Source organism: Humulus lupulus, chromosome 5 (assembly GCF_963169125.1).
Source record: "Humulus lupulus chromosome 5, drHumLupu1.1, whole genome shotgun sequence".
NCBI classification, from domain to species: Eukaryota; Viridiplantae; Streptophyta; class Magnoliopsida; order Rosales; family Cannabaceae; genus Humulus; species Humulus lupulus.
Window position 1 is genome coordinate 99168895 of NC_084797.1, and position 16003 is coordinate 99184897.

The following is a 16003-nucleotide window of genomic DNA, read 5'->3' on the forward strand; positions in this document are numbered from 1 at the left end:
CCGAAAAGAGAAGGACACACACCCATCATTTTTTAGAATTCTGGATATTTTCACGGAAGAAAAGTACAGAGAGAAGCAAAAAGAAAGAAGAAGAAGGGAGTACGAAATAGGAGAGAAAAAGAAGGCAGACGCCTAAGGGGGACTAGAGCTCAACACTCAATTCTCTCTAATCTCTATTTCTCTTTAATTTTGTATTATTTTCTCATCTCAATTTCTGTTCAAACTTCATGGAAATATTCTGTACTGGTTTTATGTTTATAATTTCAGCTATGAACTACCACCCAAATCTATTTTTCTCATATCTGAAATCCACCTAGAATTCTTTCATTTTAATCTCTGATTTTTAGTTTAATTAAATTGCTCATTTACATTTATTTTCAGAATTAATTACATAGCTTTTCTCTTGATTTGGTTACTGAATTGTAAATTGTTATTAGTTGATATTGCATTTATTTAGTTTAAAAGTCCCTGTGGAGACGAACTTTGATACTGTATCACTGTATTACTTGTTGCCGACTGTGTATACTTGCGCATATTTTAATCGTTAGAATCCCCCTAGCACGATCACTGCTAGGATTATAAGTAATTTCCTCATAAAGTATGGACTTTCTGGGGTAACTTTATTTCTTCCTACCCTCGATCAACGGGCAAACCTGCCTGGTGGTGCTTTTAGCGCCTGGTCGAGGTAGCACATTGAGGCAGGAGCAATCCTGCCTCTTCATCCTTACTTCCAGGGAGTGACCAATTACTTCGGGGTTTCTCCCTTTCAGATAACTCCAAAGGGGTATAGAATGCTTTCCGCACTCTATATCCTTTACAGCCGTAAAAAATGGTCTATCCCTTTGCCTCACGAGATTAACTACCTGTTCGATCTCAAATCTAACCCCAACCAAGACAGCACGGGGTTCTTTCATCTCTGCCACCAGGAAACGAACTGCACCTTCCTAAGTGAGACTATCTACAAGTCTAATGTAGGAAAGTACCACCATGAGTACTTCTTAACCACCGACCTGGTTGCCAACAACCTAGCCTTCACTCAAGTAGGTAACCTCTTCATTCTCATGGTCGTTTATTTTCTTTCATTTTATCGGCATTTTCCTTAGAAAATTAGTTCTCTTCAGGTCCATGGCTGCGACCAGCTCCTACTCCAAAAATGGAGCTTCAAGCAGCGTTATTGGCTAGCATGACTGACGTAGAAAAACGCGTCAAACAACTGGTCACTGAAGCCAACCTAAGACTGGTCGGGCTTTTGGCACCTCACCAGGATGTGAAGGAAACCACTACGGGGAGTGCCACTAATGAAGGAGATCCCGAGCAGCACCCAGATGTGTCATAACCACCAAGGAGGAGGACAACTAGTGTGACAATCAGGGAACCCTCCAGCACCCCGCGAGTAGATGCTCCTTGGGCCCCTTGAGGGAAGGGCAAGAAGAAGGTCTCCGAGCCTGTCTCTGAATCCTCAAACGAGAACGGTACTAATCTCTCACTTTTAGATAGTTTGCCTATTCCTAGTCACTTATTTGATGGGGACGGCAACTTTAAGTACACTCCCACTTTAGATTTAGACTTCTTCATGCCAGAGAGTGAGTGTAACACTAGTAAAGTATATAATGTAGCGACCAGTAATTATAGCTCGGGTATTTTACTTACAATTGCCTTTGTTTCCTTCTTTGACATAGCACACTCATTTATTTATACTGTCTAATTTTTCGTGTACTTGCCTTCTTCCAGACATGCCATCCGAAGATATGTTCGGTCTATATAATGCGCCTGATACTCCTGTGAGCAAGAAGAAGGCGAGCAGGCGGCATCGCGGGGAGTGCAGCAAAGAGCCTCCAGCAAAGAAAACCCGCACTGAGGAGCCTCCAGTAGCAGGTCCTTCGAAAAATACAACACCACCTCCATCTCCCCTCGAGCAGCAATCTCCGCCTGCACCAGTCGGGTCGACCCCTCATGCACCGGCTCCTATCGATCAGACACAGCCAGCTGCCCCTGTTCAAACAGGGGATGACTTATTGAGCCGCGCTCTAAGATCGGCCAAGGATAGGATGACAAGGATCCTGAGGCACGAGCGCAGCCGAGAAGCCATGGCTGGGACAGAGTTGATGGATGTCAACCAAATCTTGAACCACACACTAAACGAGCTTGCCAGTGTAAGTTTTCTCTTCCTGTTGAGACTCGATCTTTTTATCTATTATAGTCATTTTAACTTTTGTCTTGATCACAGGCAATGCTGACCGTGATTGCTAGCCGGCTCTGCTCAGGGATCATTACTGAGCAATCCAAGGCATTCGAGCATCGACACGCTGAGGAGATTAAGGTCATTGAAGCGAAATATAAAGAGCAGCTTGAGGCGGCTCAAAAGGCAAATGTGGCATTGCTCGAGGAGAAAAATAAACTGGCCAAGGAGATGGAGCAACATCAGGCTGCTCTGAACAAAGCCCTTGAGGCAAAAGAGAAGTACAAAGAGTCCCCCCTCACCAATTTTCGCAAAGCCAAAAGACTCGAGGCGGACCTGATCGAGAGCAGGCAAGAGGCTGATAAGTTGGAGGCTCGCATCAACAAACTTGAAAAAACCAACGCCAGCAATCTGGAGAGGTACAAGGGCGCCATGTCCAAGTGCTTCTATGATTTCTGGAAAGACAACCAAGGGGCCGATTTCAGCTATCTCTCTGAGCGCATGAGGAAAACAGAAATAGCCCAGTGCGTTGCTCGCTTGGAGGAAGAAGAGAGAGCGAAAACCCCAGCCTTGCCCGAGATCTCCTTGGCCACTGGCATTGAAGGCGCAAAGAATGAAGCCGAAGCTGGAGTCGACCAGGAAAATCCACAAGACCCTCCTGCCTCATGATTATATATATTTATATTTTTTTTAATCTGTACTTCAAGACAATTATATTTATTGCTACACGGGCAGCTTTAACTTTTAATAGACAATTACATCCGAGCAGTAAGTGCTCACGGTGTAAAAGGTTTCCTTTTTGATATTATAATACTTGCATTTTATTATAACATCTATTCGCATGATCGAACTTAGCATAGTACTTTGGTTTGATTTAAGAAAATACAAAATTTTGAAAAATACTCTAAGTACCGTAGCATGCTTTCACTTATTTTGCTCGTGTGTTTTCATACCTGTTGATATGCTTTGCTTACTAGGTACCTTATATGCCCCCCAAGTGATGGAGGAGCTTTAGGTCCTCAGTCACTTGCCTTGACCGAAACCTATTCGAACATATCTGCTCGTAATAAAGACTTGTAAAAATGATAGTACAGCAAAATAACACACGTAATGAGTAAATACTTGTAATAAATACAATAGTTGGCAAGAATGACTGGCAGCGCACAATCCCTTTTATTTCTCATAATAAATGGATAAAACATGTCTGTACGAGGGATCAACAAAATGATCTTACACTTATAAGCGATCAGTCACATAAAATGACCAATCTTTTTTCATAACTTGTAAAAAGTAAAATTAATACAAGTAAATTCTTTAAGAAGAATTGTTTATTGATAGTACTTGCGCATGTGTTCTCCATTCCAATAGCGAGGAATGAGATCTCCATTTAAGCGAGCAAGTTTGTAAGTGCCTGGATGGAGGACTTCTTCAATTTGGTATGGTCCTTCCCAATTAGGCCCGAGTACTCCAGCAGCCTGGTCACGAGTGTTGAGGAAAACCCTTCGAAGTACTAGATCTCCAACATTGAATTTCCTTTCGCATACTTTAGAGTTGAAATACTGGGCGACCTTTTGCTGGTAAGCTGTTACTCGGAGTTGGGCTTGCTCTCGCTTTTCGTCGACCAAATCTAGAGATTCCATCAATAGCTGGCTATTAGAGCCTTGATCGTACGTTATTCTTCGATGCGATGGCAGATCTAACTCAACAAGCAACATAGCCTCATATCCATAAGCTAAGGAAAATGGAGTATGGCTTGTTGTTATTCGATGGGAAGTTTTGTACGACCAAAGGACTTCAGGCAATTGCTCTTGCCATGCCCCCTTCGCTTCCTCAAGCCTTTTCTTCAGAGTATCCTTTAGCGTTTTATTGACTGCCTCGACCTATCTGTTTGCTTGAGGGTGAGCAACTGAAGAAAAGCTCTTGATAATTCCATGTCGCTCGCAAAAATCTGTGAACAGATCACTATCAAACTGGGTGCCGTTGTCTGAGAAAATTTTTCTTGGCAATCCATAGCGACACACAATGTTTTTTTCTACGAAATCTAGCACTTTCTTGGTTGTTATGGTTACAAGTGGTTCAGCTTTGGCCCATTTAGTGAAGTAATCGATGGCCACTACGGCGTACTTGACGCCGCCCTTTGTTGTAGGCAGAGATCCGATTAGATCTATACCCCAGACTGCGAATGGCCACAAACTTTGCATCTGTTTTAGCTCATTAGGGGCTGCTCGTGGAATTTTGGAGAACCTCTGCCATTTGTCACACCTCCGCACAAATTCCATCGAGTCTTCATTCATTGTTGGCCAGAAATATCCTTACCTTAGGATCTTTTTTGATAAACTCTGCCACCCAGCATGGTCCCCACAAAAGCCTTCGTGAACTTCTCTCATCAATTCTTTGGCCTTCTCTTTCGAAATACACTTGAGGAGTGGCATTGAGTACCCACTTCGGTACAAGATTCCATCGACCAGAATATACCTAGCAGCCTGCCGCTGAAGGGTCCTGGCTTTGTTTCTGTCTGTTGGCAACACACCCTTCGTCAGGTACACTGTGTAAGGTGCCATCCATGTATCCACCATTCAAATCACCAAAGAGGTCCCTTCCACTTGGATGCTTGGTATAGATAGTCATTCAACTGGCACTATGTTTAGGGTGTCAGCATCCTTGGCACTCGCCAACTTAGCCAAAGCATCAGCGTTTGAATTTTGGTAGCAAGGTACTTGCTGAAGAGTGTACTTATCAAACTGCGCCAATAGATCCTTCGCTTTATTCAAGTAAGCGACCATTTTTAAACCTCAGGCCTGGTATTCTCAAATGATTTGATTGACCACTAACTGAGATTCACTATAGATATCAAGGGACTTTATGTGCATGCTTCTAGCTAACCGTAATTCTACGGGCAGTGCTTCATACTCGGCTTCGTTGTTAGAAGCAGTGAAGTTAAATCTGATTGCGTAGTGAAATTGATGCCCCTCAGACGTTATCAAAATCACTCCTGCTCCTGCGTGGTGCTCATTAGAAGAACCATCTGTAAACAACTTCCAGAAAGGAGTTTGGCTTTGAGTCTCCGGCTCTTCAAGCCCTTATGGCTGCTCGGTGTCTGGAAGCCCAGTGAGTTCTGCGACGAAATCAGCTAGAGTCTAGCCTTTTATCATTTCTCGTGGCAAGTAAGAGATATCAAATTGTCCAAGTTCGACCGCCCACTTCAATAATTGGCCTGCGACTTCTGGTTTCTGTAGAACTTGCCGTAGAGGTTGGTCAGTCAAAACTGTGATTGGGTGAGCTTGGAAGTATGGCTGTAATTTTCTGGAGGCTAAGATCAGGCAATAGGCTATTTTTTCAATAGGTGGATACCGCAACTCCGCTCCTATTAGCCTCTTTCTTACATAATAAATAGCCTTTTGCACGCCCTCCTCCTCTCTTACTAGGACAACACTAGCAGCATATTCTGTGATCGCTAAGTAGAAGAACGAAGTTTCTTTATCAACCGGCTTTGATAGAATCAGTGGCTGTGACATGTGAGTCTTTAAGGCTTGAAAAGCCTGTTCACACTCCTCCGTCCATTCGAATTTCTTGTTGCCTCTGAGTAGATTAAAAAATGGGACGCATTTGTCTGTCAATTTGGAAATAAATCTACTAAGAGCAGCAATTCTTCTAGTCAAGCTTTGAACATGTCTGATTTTTTTTGGCGATTTCATATCGACCAAGGCTTTTATCTTCTCGAGATTGGCTTCAATTCCTCGTGAGTTTACTATAAATCCCAAGAATTTCCCTGATCCAACTCCGAAGGAACACTTGAGGGGATTCAACTTCATCTGGTATTTGTTCAAGACGTTGAAGCACTCTTGCAAGTCCCCTATGTTTCCTTCTGCCTTCTTCAACTTAACTAGCATGCCGTCGACGTATACCTCCATGTTTGTTTCGATCAGCTCCTTGAACATGTGATTGACTAGTCGCTGGTAAGTTGCACCAGCATTTTTCAAATTGAAGGGCATTACCTTGTAACAGTAGAGCCTTGTATCGGTCCCAAAGCTAGTGTGATCCTCGTCAGGGGGATGCATACTGATCTGATTGTATCCGGAGTGTGCATCCATGAATGAGAGAATCTCGTGCCCTGCAGTGGCATCGACCAGTTGGTCGATTCTAGGGAGTGGGAAACAATCTTTAGGGCACGCTTTATTAAGGTCTGTGAAATCCACGCATGTTCGCCACTTGCCATTCGGCTTGGGAACAAGCACGGGATTAAAGACCCATGATGGATAAAAAACTACCCTGATGAATCCATTCTCCTTTAGCTTCTCGACTTCTTCCTTTAGAGCCTTTGATCTATCTTTTTCGAGTAGCCTCCTCTTCTGTTGTACTGGTGGAAACCTCTTGCCTACGTTCAGGCCATGGCTAATAACTGCAGGGTCTATTCCAACCATGTCTTTATTCAACTAGGCAAAGACTTCCTGGTTTTTCCTTAAAAATTTCACCAGTTTTTGTTTCGTTGTTGTCTCTAAGTTTTTACCGACTTTCACAACCCTGGTCGGATCTGCGTCATCGAGTTGGACCTCTTCAAGGTCCTTGATGGGTCCTAACTTTTCATCAAAATCCCCGAAGCGAGGATCCAAATCTCTATCCTCACTTTGGGCAACACCCTATTTGGTGACACAATCACCTGATTGGGCTTGTACATCACTGGCGGTTTGCAACTCCTTTCCGGCAGTTTCCCTCGACCCACCTTTCTTCGCCTTTGATATTGAGGCATTATAGCACTCCCTCGCTTCTCGCTGGTTTCCCAACACGCATCCTATCCCTGCGTCGGTTGGGAATTTCATGGCAAGGTGCCATATCGAGGTAACGACTCGTAGGTCGACCAAGATTCGCCTTCCAATTACATCATTATACGCTGAAGGACAATCAACTACTATGAAAGTAGTGAGCAATGTTCTGTTTGCAGGCACAATTCCTACTGTAACTGGGAGTCTAATCAACCCTGTCGGGGCGAGCCCTTCGCCAGAAAAACCATATATGGTTTGGTTGCACGGCTCCAGGTCCTTTACGGACAACTTTATCCTTTCCAGTGAGGACTTGTACAAGATGTTGACTGAGCTTCCTGTGTCAACCAACACCCTTTTGACCATCATGTTGGCAATTTGGATGTCAACGACCAGCGGAGTGTGGGAATCAGACGTGTTGAGCATCATCTTCTGAGAAGTTTATGAACTCCTCCTCTGTTCGAGCTTTATTTGGTGCTCAATCCTCCACACTCATCATCTTGATGTCCTAGTCGTGGCGTAAAGTTTGAGCGTATCGCTCCCTTACTTTCCCACTATCCCCTGCAATGTGTGGGCTGCCACAGATGGTGAGTAACGTTCCTACCACAGGAGCTGGCTGTAAAGGTGGTGAGTGTTGGCGTACAGGCGCCTGCTTGTTGCCACCCAGAGCCTCTCGTTGAGATCCTCCTGTGGCTCGTGCGTATCTCCTTAAGTGTCCCTGCCTGATCAGGAACTCGATCTCATCCTACAACTGGTTACACTCATTGGTATCATGTCCGTAGTCGTTGTGGAAATGACAGAATTTTGTTGTATCTCTCTTGGAGATATCATTCCTTATAGGCGTTGGTCGCTTATAAGGGACATTAGAGCTGGTCGCTTGATAGACCTCTACTCTTCTCTCGATAAGGGTCATATAGTTGGTGAATCTTGGCTCATATCTATTGCCTTTGGGCATTTATTTTGAGATGTTGACGGCTCGTTGCCCGCCATATTTCCACCATTTCTACCGTTCCCATTCCTGTTATCTTTGTCGTTGCCATTGGGTTTATCCGACCCATTGGCGGCTTTGGCGGGATCTTCCTTTGGTCCCTTCTCTTTTGTAGGTGACTTCCCCTCATTGGCAATCGCATCTTCGAGCTTGATGTATCAATTAGCTTGATCCAGGAATTCCTGGGTACTTCTTACCCCATTCTTTCTCAGGCTGCTCTAGAGGGGGGAATGACGTCTAACCCTGGCAGTAAGGGCCATCATCTTTTCCTCATCGCCCACTGTTTTGGCTCCAGCTGCTGCTCGCATAAAGCGTTGGACATACTCCTTTAAGGGCTCTCCCTCCTTTTGTCGTATCTCGACCAGCTAGTTGGCCTCAGTGGGGTGTACGCGATCCGCATAGAATAGTCCGTAAAATTCCTTCACGAACATTTCCCAGGATACTATACTTGCAAGAGGAAATTTAAAGAACCACTCCTGGGCGGTGTCAGACAGTGTGGCGGGGAAGATCCTACAGCAGCCATCGTCCGACACCTTCTAAATATCCATTTGTATCTCAAATTTGTTGACATGAGATACTGGGTCCCCGTACCCATCAAAGTTTGGCAGTACTGACATTTTGAACTTGCTTGGGGTTTTGCCACAGCAATCCTCTGCACAAATGGAGTGCCTCTCCTCCAGTCGTACTCTATGTGGGATGTCTGGCTCCTGACCAGCTGCTGTACTGCCTGGTTCAGAGCATTAATTTGAGCGTGAACCGCGTCTGGGATTGCTGGGGAGACTGGTGCTGGAGCAGCGTACTCATCGTGCCTCTTCCATTTTTCGTTGAGTATGTCCCTGAAGTCATCATCCCTGTGCCTTTGCTTGCTAACTCCTAGCTGATCAAAGACGTTATGCTGTCTGGGCTGCCCCCCAGCGTTATGGCTTACAGGCCTATTGTCTCTTGGTGGGGGATTCCTGTCTCCACCTCCTTCCTCATCCCTTCGACCAGCATTCACCCTGCCGTAATTGGCCTCATTGTAGTGACGACCGTCTCTAAACTGTGGTCGACTTTGGCGCGACCGACTGGTCATGTTGTTTCCTCCTCTGGTTGGAATTTCTCGAGCGTCAGGGGGAGGCCTGCGCTGGTCGTTGGGTCCCCGTGCATTATTATTCAATGGGGGGCCTCTAACCGTAGAGCCTGACTCGTTATAACTCCTATTGGCAGAAGGACGTTGCCCCCTGCTTAGTGGATTTGGCTCATTGTCCCCTGGGTGTCTAGGGCTACGGGGCGGCTGCCCGGCCCTATTCTACCTCTGGCGCTGGGAATTACCGCAACTAGCCTGAGAAGGTGCTTGTTGCTTAGGATCCCAAATTGGGACATCATCCTGAGCAACAGGTGGCTGCTCCAGCCTTTGTGGGCTTGTTGGCTGGATCGGAGGACTCAGATTTGGGGCCCGTTGTGGTGGTGCACTTGGTGGCTGATCTGGTTGAGAGGCCGGCGCAGCATGCCCTCTGGCCAATTGAATGGCTACTTCAAGAGCGGCCGTGGCATCTCTTTGCCGACGATCCATTTCTGCCTGCCGCTCATTTAGCTCCTGACGCTGACGCTCAATCTCTCTTTGTTGCCGTGCCAAGGTCTCTGCCACATTTTCTTGATTGGCCCTCAGACTGGCCAACTCATCCTGGAACACGCCTAGTGTTACCCTTAGCATCTCGGAATCAATTTCCTCCTCTTCAAAATCCAAGTGTGGTTCATTTTCAGCCACATTTGGAGGAGGAGGTTGAGATGATGCAGCGCCAGCAGCCTGTCCAGCTTTCTTGGATGTCTTCGCCAGTTGATTTTCTTTAAGATACTTGAGTTCAGCTCTCAATGAAAGCACCAGAATGTTGACCCTCGATTTGGCCAACGACACAGAGTCAAAATAACGACAAAGAAACAAAAAGGAAATTAAGAATGAAATTAAATGGGAAGAAGGTGACACAAATGATTTATAATGGTTCGGCCCCAACTGTGTGGTAATAACCTACATCCACTTAGTGTTCTTATTGATGTTGAATCCTAATGCCGTGATCAAAGAACTAGGGTTCTTGAGTTCCACCAACCTTAGGAGAATTACAACTTTTCGGTGGATAATCACACTATGCTCTCTCTATCAATATTCAAGTTCAAGATTCAAAGGTAAAAAATTCCCTTCCTTGAGCCCTCTCATGCATATTTATAGGCTCAAGGGGGTTACATGGGCCAATGGGCCTTAATTATCCTTAATATCAGCGTATCAAGGCAATAAAGAAAAAAGATCATAAATGTAGTTATTACAAGATTACATATCTTTAAAGGAAATAAACCGAAACATGCGACCAGACTAGTCGCATCTTATCGCGAAAATTGATGAAGCAAAAGACATTTGGTCAATAGGCGAACGACATCCCTTCACTTTAACGTTGCCACGTGCCAACCACATGTAATAAAATCTTGCCATGTCATCAGGAGTCATTTTTGGGTAAACAAATCTCTTACAAAAAGGTATAGATTCCATATCGGTATACTATGTCCCCAGCCATTTACATTAATGAATTCCCAAAACAAAAATTTCTAGCCTGATCATTCTGACAGACCCTAACGAGTGAATTAAAGAACTCATATAACATAAACAGGAGTTCATAGTAACATCAGGATTAAGATCTATTTGTATATGATCATCAGTTGATATATTTAATTAATACTTTGAAACAGTATTTTACTAAGTATTAATAAACATATCTGTTTCAGTTCTATATATTCTCTAATATATAAAGTACCTCCACTAAAGTGTCCTACTACACTAGTGATCCAAATCTATATCATATGTATTCATAATACTAGTGGACTGTACTTTCAGCAATTAATCAAAAGATTCCATAACTTTATTTTACTCCGAACTATTCAAGTTCATTTATCTCAAACACAATCCTCATGTACCAATACGTGGTTGATATCACATATATGAACTTAGGAATTTTTCTGATATTTACTTAATATTATTACAGAATAATATAGTACATAAAATATATGCATACCATTCAATTTATTTATTTATTTCGTAAAACAATGTCTACTACATATGCTTTCAGGGCACAATTCCCAACAATTTTATCTTTAAAACACTTATAGTTCCTTGTAAATGATATTTCAATAAACTAATATTAATTACTGAAATAAGATCTCTATCATTTAGCACCTTGAACCAAACTAATCACTTCTTCATCAGAAGCTATAGATGTTTGTTGACGTGGTTCTTTGCCAACAGGTAATTAAGAGAAGGAGAGAAAAAGGATTAGTGCTAAATGTGAACCAAAATTGATATATGATCTTAGAGAAACAAAGGGGTGACTCAAGACATGGTTTTTAAGTGGTTCGAACGTTAAAAATCCTTCTACTCCACTAGTCAATATTATTGATCTATACTGAGTATTTGGTTACAAAGTATTTCTTACAAGAGATTATTTTTCCAACCTCTATCAACTCCCAGGGTCTCCATATTTATAGGAGAAGGCACCTGGAAGTTGGTAGGGAGGTCATCCTGTGACCTTCTTACTTGTCGTATCAATTATGTGACATTCATGATTAATTCCTAAACCTGACACATAAGTGTGGTCAAATCAATAGGTAAGGAAGTAATGGGCCGCACGGCCCAACCCAATCGTGGGTGTCTGAATCACGCACGTTCCTGCTGCGTGTCCGAGAAGTCAGGGGGGTATCAGACACGTGATGCCTGATATATGCACGTTTACCTTGCGTGTGTTTACTTCTCAAGGGGTCATAGCTCCATATCCAGCCCGTACCGCGAGCTGCATACTGGACTCGACCTTCAGCCTTGAGGGGGCCTGCTCCAATCTTGGACAATGGAGGCGAGCCCTTTGGGCTTCCTCGAGCTAATGACAGAAGCTCCGGTCTTGGGGGAGTTCATGAGATAACTACGATTAGTCAGCAGCTCGGCTTGCTAATCAGCCCGCGGGAAAACCAGGGCGTACATCTGCCCCCCAAGCTCCTGCTCGTGGTATACCACGTCGTATATAAGACCACAGTAGGGGCTTTTGGACTTCCCCATGAACTCTTCACATTCCACCTTTTATGCAGGTGTCTGATACGTGGAACATCGTGGGTGGTGACGGTACATCTTACGAGAACCACATTTAATGGCCTAGCCCATGCCCAGCCGTCGTTTCGTATTTCGAGTGGAGGGCCTCAGATCCCCCATCAGGGCCATCCAATGGCTCTCTATACGTGATCCTTTACGCATATAAAAAGGGGTGGCCACCCTACGCATGGGCCACCCTTTCATTCGAAATTTTTCAAGCTTCAAGCTCCTCTTCTTCTTCTCTCTATATCTTCAGAAGAACGAAACCCTCGAACCTGCTACTGCCACTCCCAGCGTTCAAGAAGCTTAGGCGCACAGATTTCTCCGAAACTTTGGAAGCTATTACACCGACGAAGCTCTTACCAACGCAATACCTTCGTCTACCTCCCAGCCACACATTGTAAGTTTCCTGCCCCTTTGTGTTTTGAAAATATGCTACTGTAGCTTAGGTAAAAAAATTTACTGTAGCCGCATGCAAGGGTTTGCTGGGTTTTGTGGATATGGAGGGTGACAGCCTTTTTAGGTTAGGGTATATTTGTTGTAGGAAATCGCTTTAGAGTATGGGTTTCAGGATGCTTTTTCTGGGGAAAATTTCTGGGTAGGAGTTTTGGGAATTTTGGGTGCAAAACCAGGTAGCTTAAGGAACACGCCTCACAAGCGGTTTTGCAATTTTCTGCCTACTGAACCTTTCCCCCCAAGGAAAATTCTATCCTGACCCTCCTGACACACGAATCCCGAGTAATCGAGGATCGGTTGGGAGCACAGGCCCGTGTTCATCGAACCGCATGGTCCCACTCTCCACGGGCTGGGCTTACCTCAGCTCGTGCAAATAATAATTGCTTTCTCCTCATGCTTGGGTCGCCTTTTCTGAAATGTTTTCTTTTGTTTGTTAGGCGACCAGATGGCTCCCAAGAGAAATCTCCCACAGAAGAACGTCAGCAGCTCGGCCTCCTAGCAGGACAAAGGGAAGGCGGCGATGCCTAGCTCCCCGATCCCCCGCTTCGGGCCGGCAGTGGAGAAGGAGGTCGAGGTGGCCCCTGATGCCTTCTTTGAGGCGGAAAGGATCGTCTCGAAGATAACCGACCAGGTGAAGATTAACAAAATCTTCCTTTCCCACAACATCGCCCTGGGGAAAGCGTCCGTAGTGGCCCGACCTGCTTCAGAAGGTGAGCGGAGCTGTGCGCCGCTCGACGAGTCTTTCGCGACCTGGAGTGGTGAACATTTTAAGGCAGGGGCCTTCCTTCCACTGGATCAGTACTTTGCTGATTTCCTTAACTATGTGGGGTTGGCCCCATTTCAGCTCCCCCCCAAATTCCTACCGTCTGCTGGCAGGGTTGAGGTATTTGTTCTAGAAGCACGAGTGGGAGGTCCCCACTCCTGCAGAAATTTTATATTTCTTCTGCCTCAAAGCCAGCCTGGACCAGCGGGGGCGAGGTGACAGGTTCTACTGTTTAACCCGGTTTCCCAATACGGCGGTGGTTATCGAGCTGCCCAGCCATCCCAACGACTTTAAGGACCAGTTCTTCATGTCACCTGGTTTCCGGAACTGCGAGCACCACTATTTCAATCGTCCTCGTAAGTTTCTCCCGTCCTTAGCTCACATTTTAAGTGTTATTTTAGCTCCTCCCGTACCCCATTTTAACTCAGACTAATCTTGCAGCCATCTTCACGAGGACATAGAGATCTGTGACCCTCGGGGCCCAATACGAAACACTGGCGGGCTTGCCCCCCAGTGAGAAGGATTATCGCGTGCTCATGACAGACGAGACGATGGTGTTCTGCAAGCTGATTTTTCCAAATCAGACCCTGAACCTAAAGAGGCCCCGGGGGTCGCCCCAGCTCGGGACACCAAACCTATCATCGTGGAGGAGGTCACGGGAGATGAAGATGAGGAGGACGAGGTTGACGAAGTTCCGCTCGTGAGGAGCAGGAAGAGGACCTTGGAGGTCGCCCAGAGGATGGGCGAGGAAAGGATCCAATCCGGAGCAGCCGCGGGTCCTTCTGGCCAAGGTAACCCTTACTTGTTTAGGAGTCTAAATAGGGCCACTGTAGACCCCCAGCTGGCTAGGTTCAATCCTAGGCAGCTCGTCCATCGTCACCGAAGTGATCCGGACCTGAACACACTCCTGCTCCATTGTGTCGACCGGCTCGTGCTGGATCACCAAGAGAGCCGGCCTAGGGGTACCGTAGTAGTAGATAACACCCTAGCCTTTAGGTCGATCCTATTTGAGGAGTATGGGACCAACCTACGCACATGGCCATCACTCTAGAGGGGTATTTATGCTCCGGGGCTTAGGCAGTATGTAGAAGAATCTAGCCCTGAGTCAGAACCGGGCCCAGAACTTGCGCCAGTTCGGGAAATAATCGTCTTAGGTTCTTCCAGCTCGGGGGGTAGGGCTCCCTTAGTATTCGCACACTTTTTATATATAACCTTTTGTCCTTGTCTGTATGGTTGCTAACTTGTACTAACCATGTTTTTGTTTTGACAAAAGAGATGTCTCCGCCCGAGGATAGCTTGCGAGGCGCAGTCTTCGGGGGAAACCCCTCGGCCGGACCAAGACTAAAAAGGCTCCGGGGGTCCAGGAGCGCCGCTGGGACCTCCACCAACTCTCTGGCAAAGGAGAAGGAGAAAACCCCGGCTGCCCAGGACACGGGAGCAATTCTTCCTGCCGCAGGAGCAGGCCAAATGCCTCCACCACCCCCGCGAGCTTCAGCCGCTACTCAGGACGGAGGAACGGAGCTCGGGACTCTAGCCGTGGTGGCCTCCGATGTGCGCATCCCAGCCAACCCTCAGGACCTGGAGAAGATCCCAGAGGCCTTCCGGGGGACTGTGTACGAGTCGGCGAACTACGCCGTCAACCATATCTATAAGTTCACTGAGAAGGAACTTCGGGCCATTGAGACACTGAGCCCGGTTGGGGTGATGGAGTCTTCAATGAGCATGACCCTAACGGTAAGTTGCCCTATTTTCTCTGTAAAGCTTTTACCCTTACAGTTTTCCCTGTCTTTCCTCTAAGGCAATTTTATCTTTCATTTCTCGCAGGGCGTCGTCGCTCTCCACCGGAGCATCATCAGGGCCAAGACTCAGCTCGAGGATATGAGAGCCGAGCATCAGGCTTCCCTTCAGGAGGCTAAGGCGACTGAAGATGCCTTGACGACCGCGAAGGCCGAGTTGGAGAAAGCCCTCTCGAAGGTCCAGGAGCTCGAAGCCTCCCTTGCTACCTCGCGGACGGACCTCGAGGCTGCGAAGACTGAGATCCAGGCCGCCCAGGTCGCCCTAGAGGCCGAACGGGCCACTTCGGAGCAGTCCATGTAGGATCTGTTCTATCACTGTTGGGCTTACAATCCGGAGGCTGACTTTTCCTTCATGTCACCGAGCCTTTGGGCGCGCTTGCTGGTGAAGTTCCAAGCTCTCCTTGAGAAAGAGGCACCGCCTTCAGAGACTGGGGAAGCCTCTGGTGCGGCGGAGCAGGGTGAGACAGCGACCTCCAAGGGGCCATCTGACGGAGCTTAGGGCATTCTTTCCCTGTTGCCTTTGAACATTTTCAAGTATTTTTTTTGTAACCTTTGTATGAGGTGATTTCACCTCGAGACAATTTGCCTTGACGTTTTTAATTTACGCTATTTTATGCTCTTAAGCATTTCGGTTATAATTTATTAAAAAACCTAGTTCGCGTTAACTTTAACCCATATTTCGAGCTCTTGAAGGAGAACAACGATCAATAGATTTAAATCAACTTCTAAGTTTTATGACCTGGTTAAAACCAGGAACTTAATTTGAAAACTTAGTTTGTGTTAACTTTTATCCATATCTCGAGCTCTTTAAGAAGAATAACGATCAACAGATTTAAATCAACTTCTAAGTTTTATGACCCAGTTAAAACCAGGAACTTAATTTGAAAACTTAGTTTGTGTTAATTTTTATCCATATCTCGAGCTCTTTAAGAAGAACAACGATCAACAGATTTAAATCAACTTCT

At 45.8% G+C, this 16003-nt stretch overlaps 1 protein-coding gene across 1 annotated transcript; it reads left to right on the plus strand.

Moving 5' to 3' along the window:
* The first annotated feature begins 1733 nt into the window (after positions 1 to 1733).
* Positions 1734 to 2848, plus strand: LOC133779330 (uncharacterized). Its single transcript, XM_062219304.1, has 2 exons — positions 1734 to 2153; positions 2228 to 2848. The coding sequence occupies exons 1-2, from the start codon at positions 1734 to 1736 to the stop codon at positions 2846 to 2848; spliced, it is 1041 nt and encodes a 346-aa protein (XP_062075288.1).
* The last annotated feature ends 13155 nt before the right edge of the window (positions 2849 to 16003 follow it).